The sequence below is a fragment of the Caretta caretta genome, chromosome 4, assembly GCF_965140235.1.
Source record: "Caretta caretta isolate rCarCar2 chromosome 4, rCarCar1.hap1, whole genome shotgun sequence".
NCBI classification, from domain to species: domain Eukaryota; kingdom Metazoa; phylum Chordata; order Testudines; family Cheloniidae; genus Caretta; species Caretta caretta.
In genome coordinates, this window is record NC_134209.1 from 34,798,218 (window position 1) to 34,816,655 (window position 18,438).

Consider the following 18,438-nt stretch of genomic DNA (forward strand, 5'->3'; position numbering starts at 1 on the left):
AATTTCATTTGATTAACCATTGTCTATGAAACTTGTTTGATGGTGAAAGGGGGTTTGCACAAATGCTGATGTGCTTTATACACAGAACATTTATTTTAGCCTCACAACTAGAGGGCTGCTTAGGCCTAATTTTTAAGCCAGAACTGGACCCAAGCCCAAGAGAGTTAAGTTGAGTTTTCCCACCTCACCTGACCCCTGATCCTTCTTTCCTAACCTGTGTCAGCATCTCCACTGTTGGCTGCATGCTCTGCTCCTGCTATAAAAAGACCATAAGAATGGCCACACTGGGTCAAACCAAAGGTCCATCTAGCCCAGTATCCTGTTCTTCGACAGTGCCAATGACAAGTGCCCCAGAGGGAATGAACAGAACAGGTAATGATTAAGTGATTCATCTCCTGTCGCCCATTCACAGCTTCTGGCAAACAGAGGCTAGAGACACCATCCCTGCCCATCCTGGCTGATAGCCATTGATGGACCTATCCTCCATGAATGTATCTAGTTCTTTTCTGAACCCTGTTACTGTCTTGGCCTTCACAACATCCTCTGGCAAGGAGTTCCACAGGTTGACTGTGCGTTGTGTGGAAGAAATACTTCCTTTTGTTTTAAACCTGCTGCCTATTAATTTCATTTGGTGACTCTTAGTTCTTGTGTTATGAGAAGGAGTAAATAACACTTCCTTATTTACTTTCTTGACACCAGTCATGATTGTATAGACCTCTATCATATCCCCTCTTAGTCTTCTCTTTTCCAAGCTGAAAATCACCATCTTATTAATCTCCCCTCATATGGAAGCCATTCCATACTCCTAATCATTCTTTTTGCCCTTTTCGGAACCTTTTCCAATTCCAATATATCTCTTTTTGAGACTGGGCACACAGTATTCAAGATGTGGGTGCAGCATAAGATAAGTAAGTAGGTCAGTAGGCTAAGACAGAATGTCTGAGCCAGCTAAGCTAAGAGGGAGAACACCCAGGGAACCATTTACTAACAATGGACAAGGTAAGATAGGAATGGACAGGGCATGCTGCACAATCATTGGTTCCTGCAAAGTAACCAAGCCAATCCCAAAATGTGATGCAGTGTGTCGTAAAAGTAATCTAATGTGTAAATGTATAAAAAAGAGGAGGTTTGCTGTGTAACTGTGGGTGTATGGTACTCTCTGTACCCACCCCCTCCACTTGAGTCTGATCAACTCAGTGTAGCTTTGCTGTCTGCCAAATAAAGGAACCCGCGTGATGAAATCTGGAGTCAAACTGAACTTTTTGGATCCCAGAGAATTGGATGAAGTGTTCTCCCAGAACTGGACAAGGTGTTCTGAATAAGCCAAGTGGAAAAGGTCTTGGAGGGAATCCCAGCAACTTCTGAACCTTCAGCCTTAGCAGATACAGTTTTAAATGTTATCCCCTTGAGCAAATAAATTGTGGCGATCTCAGCATTCTACTACATATATAATAGTTTTTACTTAGATCGTTTTACATTGTTTTAAATAACATATAATAAGACGACATTATTGTCTAGCTGCACTTAGTCTTTAAAAATGTGTTCAGTAGGATTGCCACAAAACCGCAGGAACAGGGCTGTGAGCAGTGGCTGGCTTGAGAGGTCATGAAAACAGCCCATTAGTCTTTGCATGAGGAAATACCAAAGTAGAAGGTGGCGGCGGCAGCTTCCTCCTTTACAGTGTCAGCTTCAACACACGGTAGAGAAGTCCCGGGCCTGCCTTCAATATAAAAAGAGAGCAAGGTTTGGTTTAACTGAATACTGAAGCACCAGCTAAAAAGGACCGTCTCTTGGTTTGCTTCTACCTGGCTTTACTGAAGTAATTATCTCATGTCCTGAGGAATCACACGGTGTGAGACTACGAAGATGATATATAACATTTTCAGATTGTCAGACACTGAAGTTAAGTTTTAGAAATAATTAACCTCATGAGAACGTATAGCTAATGAATTCTAAAACTGTGACTCATGAACAAAATATATGCTAAGTACAAGCAAGTAATTGTTCAAAGGTACTAAGTTTTGTGCACACTTTATCCAGCCAAGAAATGTGTGAATATATTTTCCAGAGAGACTAATGTAAAGATCACACTTCTGACTGAACAAGTTATTCTCTTGTTACAATTAACTCCTAAGATTACTACAGCTGAGATGGACTAAAAAATATTATTTTCTTAATTTTATTTTTCACATGTTAGAGTAGCACTTTGTGTATAGTTGATTTCACTTGTACCTTTGTATAGTTAGTCAGTTCCCCTATTTCTGTTGGTCTTTTTTGCAGAGCAACAAGAACAAAGACACATTTTTTAAAAAAATAGGAAAACATGATTGTAAAACCACAAAAAATAGCAAGATGACTTTTAGGTGTAGTACCTGAAACTGCTTTATACTCATTTAATAATTAACTGGTATGAACTTGGACGGTTTCTTCTTAGACATTTAGTATAACATAGACATTTGGATATGCCATACCTGATAAATTCCCTGACCTTAAAAATGTTAATGTATACATCCATAGACATCTGTTTCACTGAAACTACTGGAATGCACACTTACAGGCCCTCAGTGCTTGTCTTTACAAGATAACTGAAGCAGTGATTTACTTCCAGGGGTAGGCATATAAAACAGCAGGTAAGACAAACGTTATATTTCTTTATTATATGGCAGATAACTCAAACCATGTAATAATACACATGTATTCCTGGCTCTGCCCCTGCCTTGCTTGCTCAGTGGCCTTGGGCAAGTCACGTCCCCACTCTTTCCCTCAGGTTCCCCATCTGTAAAATGAGGATAATGACACTGACCTTCTTTGTAAAAGCTCTTTGAGATCTACTGATGAAAAGTGTTATAAGATCCAGTTATTATTATTATTTTATTAACAGGAAACAAAACCATAACACAAATGTTTTGTCGGTTTCCTTTTTTATGTGGTATATAATTTCAGCCGTTACAGTAATAGATAAAAAGTACCTGAATTATTTGTATAACATAAAGGGGGTTTTGGTCAATAACAAATATATGGAATATTTCTCATTTTCCTTTGCTTTAAATTACATCTGATTTTGTTTTTGTTCAGATAACCCTTAGCAAAAGTCATAGTTTGGCATGCGCACATTCAACATTTTTACCCTGTCATTTTTTTTTTTTTTAGAAGTTACAGCACTTTTTTTTAGAAGTTACAGCACAGTAAATTGGCTATCAACTGACCACTGTCTGAAAATAAAACTGAGTAGAAAATTCAAACCACAGGCCAAAATGGCAAAGCCATTAAGATACTCTAGCTTTTATTACAGTTGCCTTCATCAGTGGCTTCTCAGAGAGATGCTACGAATTGCTATTCGATCATCTGGAAGGACAGGAAAAAATGGGTTGCTCTTTGAGGATGCAATATTTCACTGTTTTTAGACAAAAAAAACCCTGGTTTTATACAGGATTACAATTATGAAACATCCTCAACCCCACACCATGCCAAGGGAGGGCGGTGGGGGGGGGGAATTGAAATAAAGCTCGAATTATGCAGAGAGCTTGCCAGCCTGGTTTGGTTGTTATAAGAAGTGGTAGGAAAGGCCATTACTGGAACAGGGCCCACTAGCAACTTGGAGTAGTACGTCAGCATTTCCATTTTTTTTAAAGCGTTTATAATTTGGCCATTAAAATCTTTCAGCTGGCTTAAACTTGACAGATGCTGGCTGCAAGCACGTTCCCTTGGTTTTGTCCACGGGTTAAAAAAATGGTTCTGCCATTGTCACATTGTTGTAATTTAAAAGTGGGCTTTCTGGAGGCTTAAAATGCTTGACTAAAAGGAAGTGTAAAAAGTTTTGAATAATTATATTTTTAACATTTTGTGTGTATAAACCTTGTTTAATCAGGGGCTGATAAATGAAACTAATCATTGGCAACTGCAAGTAGGAAACTTTTTGCAGAGAAGTGTGGAGTATTTGCCTCTGTTTCAGCAGAGGTCAAGCTTTTGGTTTAAAAAAAAATCTTCAAATGTAAACCTGTGGCCTTCTCATGAATGCGCAGATAGACTGAAAGAAATGAGCTCAGTGTGATGTTAACTCTGAAGTCAGTCTCTCTCTCGCTCTCTGGCTTTTGGACTTTAAACATATGCAATGTTATGGACCAGATCCTCAGCTGGTGTAAACTGACATAGCTCCTTTGACTCAATGGAGCTTGGTAAGTTTATATCCGCTGAAGATCTGGCTCTCTGTTTTGATGGCATCTGTCCAGAACAGTTAAGCATCTTCTCATCCCAACCATGCCTGTGTTTTGTGCCCTTTCAGCAAGAAGGATAAATCTTTGGCATATTGAATAAATGGAGGATTTGTTAAGGGCTGATTCATGTTGTCTAAAATCTATAAACTATATTGTAGATCCAATTTAATCCTCAACCAAACAGCTTGTGCCTAATTATTGAGGTTAGAGACACAATAAAATTCCTCAGTCTTCATTGCCCTTAGTATTGTGGTTTACCTATGCTGCAGTGACAATAGCATGCAATTTCAGCCTTAATTATTCATTTCCTGACTATGGTTAACTGTAGCCAAAACCTTTTTAATATTGTGTTAATCCATTTTTATAAGTTAAATAAATGGAAAGGGAATGAATAAAATGAGAATTTAAAGAATAAATAGTGTTTACCAGATATCATCTACAAGGAAGAACAGCTTAATGGATTTAGCTAATAAGGTAGGGCGGGAAGGTGGAATGTTTTGTATTACTTTAAATGTCATAAAAATATTAATCACATGAGAACAGCTTGCTGTGTGTTTACAGAACAAAGTTCATCTTGTTGGTCTGGTCTAAATGGACTTTTTATACAGATGGAGTATAGTTTCTTCTGAAAAACAACAAACAACTTTGGTACAGAAGTTTGTGTATGCATGGTGGATTTATGATAGGGGTGCAAATTAGCACTGAAATAGTTTTTGTTTAAAAAAAAACAGGAGAAACTTATTTTTAAACTGAATATATTGTTTATGAAAGGCAGAAAGGCTGCCAGACCTGGATACTGAATTAATTTATCCCCTAAAGGAGTACTGTAGTATCACTAGAAGAACTAAACTTCTTGATGGAGATGGGACAGTCCTAACTCTACTAAATTTTGTGGTGTGGATGTCTCTCCACAAATGATCTAGGCTAAAATCACTGTCTGATTTCACTGTGATCAGTGAATTGAGACAGAAAGGTCTGACTTGTTGTAAAAACCTGGCCAAATTTGAACAGGTGCCTTACATATCATCCTTTTCTTGTTCCATTGAGCCACCCAGCCCCCCTGGAAATTTGGAAAATACAGTTTTAGCTTTGGGTCTTCTCAGATCTTTGACATTCGCCCTTTTGAATGAATATTTGAGTGTAAGATTTTAAAAACTTTTTTTCTTTTCGTGCTACATACTCTTCATAAATAAAAAAATCAAATAACTTACACCGCATTTGCAGAAATTCTTGATTTCACAGTTTGTATGATACTTCATTGCAAAACATAAGCAGCACTTACAGATTGGTTGATCAATAGTGATGAGCCAGTTTCCTAAGGTTCATTGTCCTTCTTTAGTATACACACAGTATTTCAGATGCTTATCCAAAACCTGAGTTAATTGTTTAAATCTCTTGCATCTGCAAAAATAGGCTGGAAGTCTCAAAAGAGAATTCTTGTAGGACTGGAAGCACCATATGGCAAAGTCTTTCTCATTGTATTTTGTTGTTTTCTAATTCTGAATGGAATTGGGAAATACTGCAACGTGATATTTGCAAATATAGCTGGAGGGAGATATTGTTCACAAATGCAAAATGAATTTAATAACATTGTTTTTAATGTTTTGGTTGAACGTTAGATTCTTCTTTTATCTGAGCAGGGTTATCTATCCTTACTGACTAATGCATAAACTAGAAATATTATATTGGAAGAAGCAGGTGACTTCATAGATACAAGAGGAATATTTAGTGTAATAGCAAACTTGTTGATGATTTGCAATTTTGCAGTTTTAGAAACACTTCATTACTTAATAATTACCACAAGTCAGACCCAGAATTACAACAAGACTCCGAGCTGTTTAAAATGTGTGTTGGCTACATGGCTTCACCAAGTGTGCAGAACAAATACTTTCTCCTTACCTTAGATTCTGAACTAGCAAAGTCAGATTATGACAGAAATCTGATGTGGTACAGGTGGGTTGTCTAAGTTTATAAAGTCTGAGATTAAACCTTACTTCAAGAACAGAGAGGTGTTGTGGCTCACAAAGGCTGAATAACTGGACCTAGTCTTGGATAATCCTGCTCCCTTACCCTAGGGCCAAAGGCTACATGTCTGTATTCTGGGAGATGACCAAGGTAGTTAGAAGCTGTGGTAATAAATATCCTTGAGCACAGGATTTTTTTCTCCTTTTCTCTTATTTCCCCTTTTTTTAAAAAAATGGTTTTACCAGCAGTACATTCATAGCATTACTTGTGCGGTATCTAGTTATTTTAAAAATATTATTTGATTATTTAATTGTGGACTCCAGGATCACTTTGACTCCTCTCATGTCTATAAACTCTTAGTCCACAATTTAAACATGTGAATTGTTATGAATAATACAGGGTTTTAGCTGTACCTTGTGTAGTTGCATTTTTAATCTCCCAAATAGTAAATGGAGATATGGGTATGTATCAGTGGAATCTAAGTCTAACTTGACTTTTTACGGATTCATACTAATTAATATCTTGAGTGAGGTAAACCTAATTTTGAGGTTAGCATAGGATGAGTAAGGGTCAATTTGGTGGTGGCAAATTTAAAGGAAAATCCCCCAAAGTTCTCTGCCAGTCTGGTAATAGGCCTGCTAATAGTACCTTTACATTATATACATTTTATTAGCTTCCTCTTGGTTTACCATAAACACAAAATGTATATATGATAAGCAGAAATATGAACTGAAGTGTTTCTAAACGTTGATGTATATACATTCGACCATTGCTTACATATAAATTTCAAAACATGTAGAATATGGTTTCTGTCATGCTGAAAGTACAAAACTTTGGAGGAATAAAACACTCTAAGTGTTCTGATTTTATAATTTTTGTTATGGTGACAAACTGTTGTAAGAAAAACATTTTGGAGACTCTGTTTTATGAATGGGTTTTGTGGTCTTTATATTGAATTATACTAAACAAGAGCTGGCATAAATTTACTACTGTTGTGGAAATTAGATTGGTTCATCTTCTGATCAGCTGGTGTCCTTAGTTACACCAAAGGAGAGCAAGAGACCTTCCTTCCAATTAGTACCATCAAGCCTAATAAAGTGACTTTTTTTTTAATGGTAAAAAAAAAAGTATTTCATGATTTGTGAAAGCCCTGATGGTTTGTTGTCCTCCTCAGCCCACTTTACCCACTAAAATCGCTATCTGCAAAACTGGCATTTAAGTCATGACATGGCAAAGTAGGACATAAATCGAGTGTAGCTAGAAGGGACACGTATGATACTGCAGGCAGACAAGCTTTAAAACTATTTTAATACGTTAGCATATGTCACAATACGAAGAGCATTTGTGCTTATTAAAGTACTTAAGGAAGCATTCCATTTGGTCGAAGTGTTGGAAACACTTTGCGTTTCAGCCTAAATTATGAATTTTTCTTTTTTACTGACTTGCATAGCCACCATAACATTTTTCTCATTCTCATCTTGGTGGCTCAGTTTGCTTGGTAAGCATTTTCTTTGTGATCTGAGATAAACCACAGATTTAGCTGGTTGTGGTCTGGAGTTAACAAACCCAAGTAAAACTGTTTTGGAACGTGAAACACATTTATTAGCTAGTCTCAAATGTATTTAGGGTAAAATTAAGTAATGGTATGCTGTTTGACTCCAAAGGCTAAAAGAATATTGTGAACTTCTTTAATGATCAGAAACTGAATTAACTTTTTTTTTAAATAGCATTTTTACATGTTCATTTTGAAGACAAAATAAGTTTGCAGATCATTAGAAAATAACACTTCGCAAGTACTACTTCAAACTACTGTATGCATAAACATATCTCAAACTGAAATGTCATTTAAAATTTTTTCTCTCAGCCTAAAAGTTAAGGACCAGTTATAATCTCCTGAAAACTTTAGGAGAGGGCTGTCAAGGAAAGGATGATAAAAATGTAGCTATAATGTTGAGAGAGTTTGTCTCTTTGCTTTCCCATTTTCCTGAACACCTACTTCCACTTTGGTGTTCTTTCGCAGGAGAGTTTTAGGAAGGAGACTGATCAGCGTGGTGGTGTGAATTACTCCTCACCCTTCGAATATGGTGATAATTCCAGGTCTAAAAATAGGAGATAGCAAAGTGTAAAATTCTGGTTGAATCTTTAGGTACAAAACTCAAACTTCAAAAATGAACATTTTTCATTTTATACTGCTGGGGCAGCTTAGATTATAGCAATTTTTCATCAATAAGTGTATCAAACTATGGAATGACATACATGTTTCATGCTAGCTATGGTCATAATAAAAAGAAATCTTTCCATGCGTGTTGCCATTTGTTCTCTTGTTGCTTTTGTTGCTGTAAATTGACAACTCTTCAATTAGAAGTGATTAATGATGCACCCCAGTGCTTTATAGGTCTTGAGGTCAGTAGTCTCATAGACTGGAAATTCTGTGGGAAACTGGGAAAGCAGACCCGTTCCTCCAAAGGGACAAAAACCTCTCTCTGTTCAGAATTATCGTTGAAGTGTGCATAATGTGTCATCAGTGATGAACAAACGCTGAAGACGCAGGGCAAAAAATGTGTGTTCTCTCTCTCTCTCTCTCCCCCCCGCCCCTCATATTTAGCCAACATATATGGATAATACACATCTCTCCATTTGCACCAGTTAGTAACAAGCCACACTTGTTACCTGAGGACTTTACTCACACGCAGAAATTTTATTATTAGAAGGTGATGTGTCCTGGAAGTTAAATGGAAGGGTAAATATTTTAGCATATAAAAGTTGAGACTGTAAATGAACAGGACTGGAAGCTTCAGTTATATAGATTCAGCTGAAATATCTATTTAACTCCATTTCTTGCTTTCCACACTTTCCTGCTGCTGATACAGTGCTGATCTGGAGAGCCTAACCGATACTTAGTAATTAAAGTGCAACCTCAGTTGTCTGCTCACCAATTAACGGAACTCTTCACCAGTCAGCAGCATTCCAGAAGTAATGTTCCAGCTTCCCTTATTCGAAACCCAATTCCAAATATTTTTGGCAAATCAGGGTTGTATGATTTGGGATGATGTATAATTGCTGCTTCCTCGATAATTTTTGAAGTGCCACAGCTCAAGTACCAAATACAGCCAACAATGTCTTAAAATATGGAGATGAGCCATTCTTCCATATCACCTGCAAAAAAAAAAAAAAGATTAATATTGCTCAGCAACATCTTATATATTTGGTGAACTCAAACATTAAGTAATCTTTAGAGGAAGATGCAGTGTGTATGTGTATATATATATATTATATATATATATATATATATGTATATATGCAAATATTTTATTATGGTTATGTACTTTTTATTTTATTTTGTATTTTTTACGACACAGACACCTTAGGTGAGGCCCTCAGATACTAAAGGCTGCACTGGCAACATGTAGGTATCACAAAGTTTGGGTGGTGTTCATTATGTCCGTTACCATCCCTCCCCTTCTATCTCCCCTCCCCCGCCATTTGCATCTGTTAGGAAGAATTTTTGTTGCTATCTGCAAAGGACTTGGAGTTATGTTAAACTTATCTTGGAAGACCTGAAAGAACACATGAGGTACCAATAATAACTTCATTTGGCTATAATCCTTCAAAAGCAGAACTGCCTTTTTTAGTAATCAAAAGAAGCTTTGTGCTTTAGCCCTGCTCTAAGGATGGTGCTGTGTTGAAACAGAGTCTGACTGGTGCAGTTGAGTTAAATGAAGTAATATCATATAAAGGGAAAGGAAAACAATAAGCAAACTGTTGAGATTATGGCTCATGGCCATTGAAAAGATTGTAGTTTAATCTAAAACTTAAACAGAGATCAAAATGACTTCTGTATATTACTTGTTCTTATTGAAAAACCAAAAGCGTTAAGTGCAGGTATGAGCCCTTTGTTATATGTATACTGAGGTAACATAAAGTTGTTTCTGCAGCAACCTGTGACATTTCTGGCCATACAATTGTCATGGCTGCCATTTAGTGGATCAATCTGAAGGAAACTTAATTGAAACTTGTGTAGTTTCTTGCACTCCTATGTATGGTTGGCTGTTTTGTTTTGGTGGGCCCTCGATGTTGTTTTGGAGTAAGAGAATCCAGTTTGTTCATTTTTTTTGTCATATGTTAGCTGCAATACTGTAGACTCAAATCCAGTAATCTCACTTTCTTTGCAGGAAATAATTAAGCTTAGTGAAAATTCACCCACATTTAATGGGGGAGGAGATAGATAAATATACTTTAACAGGTAAAGAATTTCAATAACCTAGCAATGAAGTACATGTATTTTTAAATTTGTACATGTTTTTTTCTTTTTTAGAGCGCACTCTGCACCAAAGCCCGATCCTGTTCCTGTACAAAAGGTATGTTTTTTAAAGTTAAATAGTGTGTCGGACTAGTTTCTGCACTTCCTTCACTCGATTCTTGATACACACTAGTAGTCAGTCTGTTCTTTTAGCACAACATACTGAGTTTTCCTATGTTACGTAAAGGTCTTGAATACCAAGAAATCAGAGTGCTTTTCTTAGTGATATTGGTCTTAGAAAAAAAAAAAAGTGGGCAAGAGTACAGTGATTAACAATTAAAAAGCAATAAATATATATTACCTTCCAGCTTTTTCATCCCCAAACACCTATTTTCTAACTATTTTTTATTACCTTATTGATTGCCTTTATGGCAGCATTGACCCATCCTGAAGGGAGAAACCACTGTTCTTTCTTCCAAAGAGAAGCTATAACCTTTCTGTGCTCTTGAAAGAAGCCTAGCTTGATAAAGTGTATAGAACAGTTCATCAGAGTTCTTCCCAGTAGTGGAGAACCCTTCAGAGTTCACGCACTGTTGGAAAATACTTTTAGGCAAGACTATATTCTAAATGTTAGAACCCTTGCAAAACATCAGGTTCACATCCTTTTTCCAATATTTTAACCAAATGCAGGCAGGTAGGAAGTCTTTACAGGACAGATGCATGAGAACAGTCTACACCGCTCAGATCCTAAAAGCGTTTGAGGAATTCTATTCATCTCTGAAACATACATCACCAAAACCAGAAAGTAAATAGCCTTCATAGTATATGGCTTGTTCCTTTTCAGCTGTTTGCCAGTTGCTGCTGTGCCCCTTGAAATACCACTTAATGTACCCCATATCCAGTGATGAGCTGCCAGAAGCTCAAGAACCGGTTTCTTCACTCGCTCCGGGTCTTCGGCGGCACTGAAGGACCCGCCACGGAAATGCCGCCGAAGACCCGGTGCGAGTGAAGGACCTGCCGCCGAAGGCTTGGAGTGCTGCCGGGACAGTAAAAATTCACACGGGAGCCTCCCCAGCTGAGAGCTCAGGTGGGACAGATAGGATGGTCCCGCAGGCCACATTCTGTCCGTCCCCTCTGAGCTTCCCCACCCCTTAGCAACTGGTTCTAAACCAGCTTCAAAATTTAACAACCGGTTCCCGTGAACCGGTGCGAACTGGCTCCAGCTCATCACTGCCCCATAGCCTTTGACAAAGCAGCAAATTGCTACATATGATATAAAATGTAATATTCTGTGTGTGTGTGTTTGTGTGTGTGTGTTTTGAATTTGGTTTGAGATGGAATTTGAATTTTAAAAAAACTTAAGGGGATTTATTAAGCAAACTTTCATACCATATATGAGTAATCTGGTGGCCTTTACATCTGAGTGAGTCTTTTGTTTAATCCTTAAACCTTATTGAGGCAAGGATATCTTGCATGAGATAAGAGTAGCTAATATCTAAGGTTTCTAGGTTTGATGTGTATGTTAGGATCCTTCCCTCTCCAAAAATGCATGTGTCATGTATCCATATTTTGCCAATGCAGTACAAGTGAAGTTTTGCTACTGCAAAACATATCATCTGTCTTGGTTTGAAGCAAAGGGAATTCCCTTCTCTGTTTCCAATGAAAATGTCTATTCAGGATTTTGCATGTGGTTGGTGTGCTTTGTATGTTTTTGTTTTTATTTTATATAGGGAGAACCTAAAGAAGTAGTTAAGCCTGTGCCTATTGCATCTGCTGTTGCACCCAAAGTCACTTCCACAGTGAACATGGCCTACAATAAGACACCAAGGCCATTTGGAGCTGTATCTTCCTCAAAAGTCACTTCCATTCCATCACCGTCATCTGCCTTCACCCCAGCCCATGCGACTGTTCCGTCATGTGCTTCCCCTCAACCATTGGCCACTGTCACTCCTCCCCCATTCACTGCATCTGGACTGCATGTTAATGCCAAATCCAGTACTGACCAGCGTTCACCTGCACTGAATGCTGCTAAAGCTGCAGTTAATGTCCCATGGCAGCCTAACACATACAGTACAACCCTGAACACGTATTCCAACGACAATGTCCAGGATGTGGCAGAGGGACAAAGAAGAGGATTCAAAGAGAGCCAGGTTGACAATAAACAGCAAAATGGGTAGGTGGCTTCAGGGCACTTTGTTTGCTATGAGGGACTTTTCTTCCAGACAATTTACTGGGCTGTGTTTAAGGGGACAAAACGCATCTTGGAAGAGTTGGGTTCTTTTCACAGAACATCTCTGTGAAAAAGATAAATGTGAATGGGCTGGCTTTAGGTATAAAGTGAGCTTATTAGAGGATCTTCTAAAAGCATCTTGTGTCTGCAGTATAATCTCTGTAATAGAGTTGAACCATATGAGATTTGTTGAAAAGGCAGTTGCAATCATTCATTTGATGCGTTTTGAACTTTATAGCAAGCTCAGTAGTATATTTTTCAGTCCCGGCATGGTAAAGAAAGCAGCAGGCACCCAAAAAAATGCGAGGCAGTTTGTCAAGAAGGGCCATCTAGAACTGGGGAAAACCAGAAATCGGATGCTAAGGAAGAATAAACTTGGCAATGGATGGCCACATAGTACAAGTTACAGCATTTCATCCAGAGTTTGGGAAAGAAGGCAAAATCTAGAACTTGTTATATTTGCTACATACAGGAAATTAGAATATTGGTATGGGGATAAGATCAAATTTGAACTGAATCTAGTTTTTCATTGGTTCTAATGCAGCTTTCCTGGAAAGTTCAGTTATGCAGAAGTGTGTCCATCTAATTTAAAAAGCCAGCATTAAAATTCAAGTGTTTGAATATTTTTAGCAATTCAGAATTGTCAAAAAGGTAACCTATAGACATTTTGAAAGTTCGAACACTCACTAATATGTCGGCTGAAATTTAACATTTTAAAGACACTATCGGGATAGTTTTGGGCATTGCTGATGCGCCGCAAATCTTTAAATCAAGCACATAAAGCTACATTTTGAAGAAAAAATTGTTTTCATGTATTTTACTTAGTTTGCTTTCTTACAACCTTAACTTAATTTGTGAAGTTCAAGAAGTGTTTTGCATCATTACCAGAGACTTTTAAAGCTAGTTAATACAGGTATTATTCCACTTTTGTTCAGAGGTCATCAGAAGAGCAATAACAAAATGTGGTCCTGATGCAAATCTCTTCTGGTACATTATGAATTTGGTTCTGAACTTGAGTAGTAACATACAAAGAGAGAGTCATCTGTATCTGAACTAAAGTACAGCACTATGGTTTCAATTATTCCACTTTAAGAACAAATAATTGAGCTAATTACATATATATTCCTTTTTATATTTCAGAACAAATTTCTTCCACATGTTCATTCATGTAATGCAGGCCTTATGCATTTTATGTCACACTGTTGTCATGGCAATTTTAAGACTCTTTCAAACAGATGATGGCATTATTCCACACAGCGTTAAAAATGGGAAAAAGCAGGCAGTCCTGAAGACTCACTCCATACTAGGAGGCTCTGGTGAACCATCCATATACTTCCAGGAAGGGTACTTTTGGCAGAATAATACAGGGAGCGGGCTTTCAGCTACAGTAACTAGCACTGAAAAAAACACAGACTGATCTCAAAATCAGCTCTCTCGCAGGGAAGTAGTGCTGCAGGCCTAGAATTAGCACTTCAGCAGTCAAGATAGGATGGCTCCTTGAGCAGCATAAGTGCATAATAATAAATTCAGTGAAAAAAGAATACTATGTGAAGAAAATGTCAACTGATTAGTGAAGAAATTCCTGTCTTCCTGCCAATCTTAGCAGAAAGTTCTAGTGTGGGAACTTGGAAAAGGTTTAGTGAGGTTGTGAAAGTATACTCTCTATTATAATAGAGGGCAACAGTACAGTATACTTGGACTACAACTTGATTAAGCACCACTGTAAAAATCTTAAAGCCTTAAAGTGAAAATGACAAAAGCATATACATCTGCATCTGTCTAGGTAACAGTACTTTCAGCTTGCTTAGTCACCATACTAATTAACAAGTAAAGTTCTTCCTTGCTTAACCCAGAATTGTTGGGTAATTGTTGAAATAACAGAAGGATGCAAGTTTGAAATAATGGGACCATCTGAAATGAAACCCCTTCTGATACACATGTTCAGTAGTTCTGTTTTTTTTATAATAAAAAGGGGTGTCGTGCATCTTGTAGATGTACACTATTGTTGGGCAAGTAGAAAGCTCTACACTTGTTGGACTTTGCTCTACTCAAAATATTTTTGTTTGAAATGTTGAGCAAACCCTTATTCGTATAAGAAGAATTTCTTTACACGTGAAAGAGGTGTAGTGGTGAAGAAACGCTGAGAGAAATTATGCTGTCATTTTTACGAATATATTTAGACTAGAGTAATTCAGTCTGTTTACATCACACTCTACGCGTAGCGAGCGAACTCGGGGATAACTGTCAGCAAGTGATAGTTTTTTGCTGTTGTAACTGAAGAGCAGAATATACTTACAGAAACGTTCTGCTCTCACTTAAACCCACGTAAATCAGGTGGTGTTCCACTGAAGTGAAGGGGGGGGTGGGTCAAGTTCTGATTTTTACACAGGTGTAAATGAGAGCTGAATCTAGCCCATTGTGTTTAAATCAGAGTCAAGTTGTCCCATGGCTAAAAAGTCAGTTTCTTCTTAATTGAAAGCAGAGTTGGCTATGTGGAGTCTTGTGGGTATTTTCTCATTGTATAGTAGATTCAGATTTTTGAAACAATATATTATTCTGGGTGTGTATAAAAACAGAATATAGAACAGTGATTCTCAAACTTTTGTATTGATTCTGAAACTTTCACAAAGCAGCCTCTGAGTGCGACCCCCTGTTACAAATTAAAAACACTTGTTTATATATTTAACACCATTATAAATGGTGGAGGCAAAGCGGGGTTTGGGGTGGTGGCTGACAGCTCACGACCCCCCCATGTAATAACCTCACGACAGCCTGAAGGGTCTCAACCCCCAGTTTCAGAATCCATGATATAGAATATTAAAATTGGGGCAAAGGGAGGAGGCAAGCAAGAGGAATGAGAAGCGTTCAGATTTTTAACTCTGGCACTCCAGTGTGGTTGGGTGAATTGATAGACCTACACATGAGGGACTGATTGCTTTCTCTGCCCTCTCCCCATCCCCGCCCCCAGCCATTTCAAGAGTATGTAAATCACTGCCTCCCTTCCAAACTATAGTTTAAAACTTGTCAGCTGTAGTTCATTGAGCCAACCTGGCAACACAACTGGCAGAGCTGTGCAAATTTTTTGGCCAAAAGCATTTTTTGAGCAAAAAATCTTTACATCGACCAAAGTATTTTGCAAATGTATGTCTATTTCACCCAACTGTTGCAGTTTTAAATTTCAAGAAACCGAGAAATGTTTAATTTCTAGTTCTTTTCATTTAAGAAATTTCCTTTCTTTTTTAAAAAGTTTTTCTTTAGAAAGCTCAAAATCAAAATAAGTCATTCAGTTTTGGGTCAAACAAAACATTTTACTCAACCAAAAATCTTTTTTTTTTTTTTTTCAACTTTTTGATTAGCCAAACATTTCATGTTAGGTCAAACCAAAGCGAACCAATTAAATGAGTTACTCGCACAACTCTTAAATGTTTCAAGATCTGGAACTTCTCCAGAATACTAACTTCTTCTGGATGATGCTGATGAGTGATTTTATTATGTAGGCATTCAGAGACAGCCTTGAATAAAATCACTGAGCATCTCTCTATTTCCCTTTGTGGAAATATTGATGTGGTGTAATGATTCAAAATATGACATTTGGAAACCTGGTGAAAACCTTACTAAACATCAAAACTGCAGCCTTACCAAATAGTTTGCTTCCTGATTTGCTTTGCCTTCACTGTAGGATGGAGAAGAGAGGTCAATTTTCTGTTTCTTAGCCATGGCTTAAAGGGAGAGCTTTTTTGCTTCCTGTGGCTGTATGTAATTGTGCTTTTACCAAGACCTTCTTGCCAGCTCATGCATGAGAATGTGCCTGCTGCTTAAAACAGGAAAGACTGCTTCACGTTCTTACTCCGTTCAAGTGGGTTGGGCTGAAACTTTCTCTTATAGGTTCCTGATAAATTTCAGCTTGACCCTAGATGATGCAAAGCTTTACCGGAACCTGAACTTGGAAGATTCTGCGAAGTATTGGGAAAGGAAATCATTGAGATAATGCTTTAAATACTCTCTTCCTTTGCAGGTAACAACAGTGACAAAGTTAGTATCAACAGCACTGGAGTTGCATTATGGTGGTTTATGTTGTTGAAATAACCAGCATGTATGATTATTGTGTGCAAAATTAATATTTTGTAAAGCAATTTAATCTTTTCAGATAACCACATTTTAATGGAGTAATTTGTTTTGGTGTACACTGAACATGGTGTGATTTTGCTTTTCATCATATTAAGTATTGCAGCATTTCTTTGTCACAAATATCTGTGTGGTGTTCATGTGTGTACTGTTTTTTTTCGTGCTATTGCTGTATACCTCATGGTATTGGTCATATAACTTGCTGCTGTAGTGGGGGTTAATTACATTTTAGAGAAGTGTTTGGCTTGGGGATTGAAGGGCATCAGGCTGTTAAATCAGCATGATATATAGAATACACATAAGTAAATACAATGTATATATAAAATCTGTTGCTATTAGATTGCATGTGTTCAAATTAACTAATGATTTTATTCTGATTTTAAAAATGACATTTCTTCCTCCCCACTCACCTGCCTTCAAATAAATACAAAACGCTAGCCTGAGCTAATTGCTGCATTGCCTGTCTAGACGTCTTTTTCTTTGGCTCTGGCACCCTCTTGTGCCTCCCTGAGTAATTACCATAAAGATCCTCAAACTCTGAAAAAGGGAAGGAGTCTCATCTGTAGCAAAGAAAATGAGGGGGAAAACCAAGCAGAACATTTTTTCATGATTTAGCTTTTAACAAACAAGTTAGGCTACTTAGCTGCCTGTGTTCTTTATTAATGTGCATTTCATCAGCATGTATTTTATCTCTATTTCCATTTTGCAGTTAAATTCACACCTTTTCATATATAAGCTTTCATTTTCCATTTTAATTCTTTCCATTAACTTTCTCTTGTCACATCACTTCATTTGTCTGCATTTCTTACCTGTACTCCATCAACTGGAAATTCCATTGTCTCTTTTGTTACCATACCCCTCTCTCCTTCAGTAACCTTGATGAGGTGTAAGTACATCACTAATATAATTTCTTTCTTATTAAATGTTGTCTTCTATTAATGCCTTTCACATCATTCTGTACTTTGCTGCTGTAACTTAGCTGCTGACTAATGAATTTGTTTAATAGGCCTGGCTCTTATTTTTTTGAGAAGCTAGTAACAAATCGCCGCCTTATCCAATATTTTGCAGCTTTTTTTAATGTAAAACAAATTAAGAAGGACATTGATACAAACACAAGTGTTTTTTCAACTTTTGCAGTTTTGCCGTGCCATATCTAAGGAGTTAATTTGACATTATACATCTCCTATACAGTATGTAAAAACAAAAATAAACTGTTACTATAAGCATCCATTTTAAAAGTATCAGTCCCCTTTGGTACTTTCCCAAAATGGTGAAACATCACCGTGTATTTGTCACAGTTCCTGAAAGAATAGTTTTAAAAACTCCATATCCCTGGGAGACTGATAGCTCAGGGATTGGTAATAGCATATGGAACATTATGGGGGAAACTTTCAAAATACAAGAGAGATACAGTCACTGTAATTCCATTGACTTTTAATGGGAGTCAGGCACTTAACTGCCCTTTGTGCCTTTGAAAAACTCCATCTACACCTTTAGGATTCCCACTTCCAAGCCAGCCCTGATTGATAATGCAAGACATTACTATAACAGATGGCTGCTGGTTGATGTATGTAAAATAAATCTTATCCCCAAAGAGTGCAATGCTCCGCTGTGTAGACAAACCCTTAATATACTTCCTATGGGACCGCAATCCACAGCTCAAC

The 18,438-nt window shown here is 37.4% G+C and overlaps 1 protein-coding gene across 22 annotated transcripts in view; it reads left to right on the forward strand.

The window, feature by feature from the left end:
* Positions 1-18,438, forward strand: part of PDLIM5 (PDZ and LIM domain 5) — a 183,172-nt gene that overhangs the window by 88,261 nt on the left and 76,473 nt on the right. For 16 of the 22 annotated variants that reach the window (XM_048847041.2, XM_048847038.2, XM_048847045.2 and 13 more), the window contains 2 exons: positions 10,495-10,537; positions 12,150-12,592. In XM_048847041.2, the coding sequence (XP_048702998.2) occupies positions 10,495-10,537; positions 12,150-12,592 (486 nt within the window). Of the gene's footprint in view, positions 1-10,494; positions 10,538-12,149; positions 12,593-16,664; positions 16,682-18,438 lie in introns of all 22 variants that reach the window. The other 6 variants (XM_048847050.2, XM_048847051.2, XM_048847056.2 and 3 more) reach the window with 2 other exon arrangements.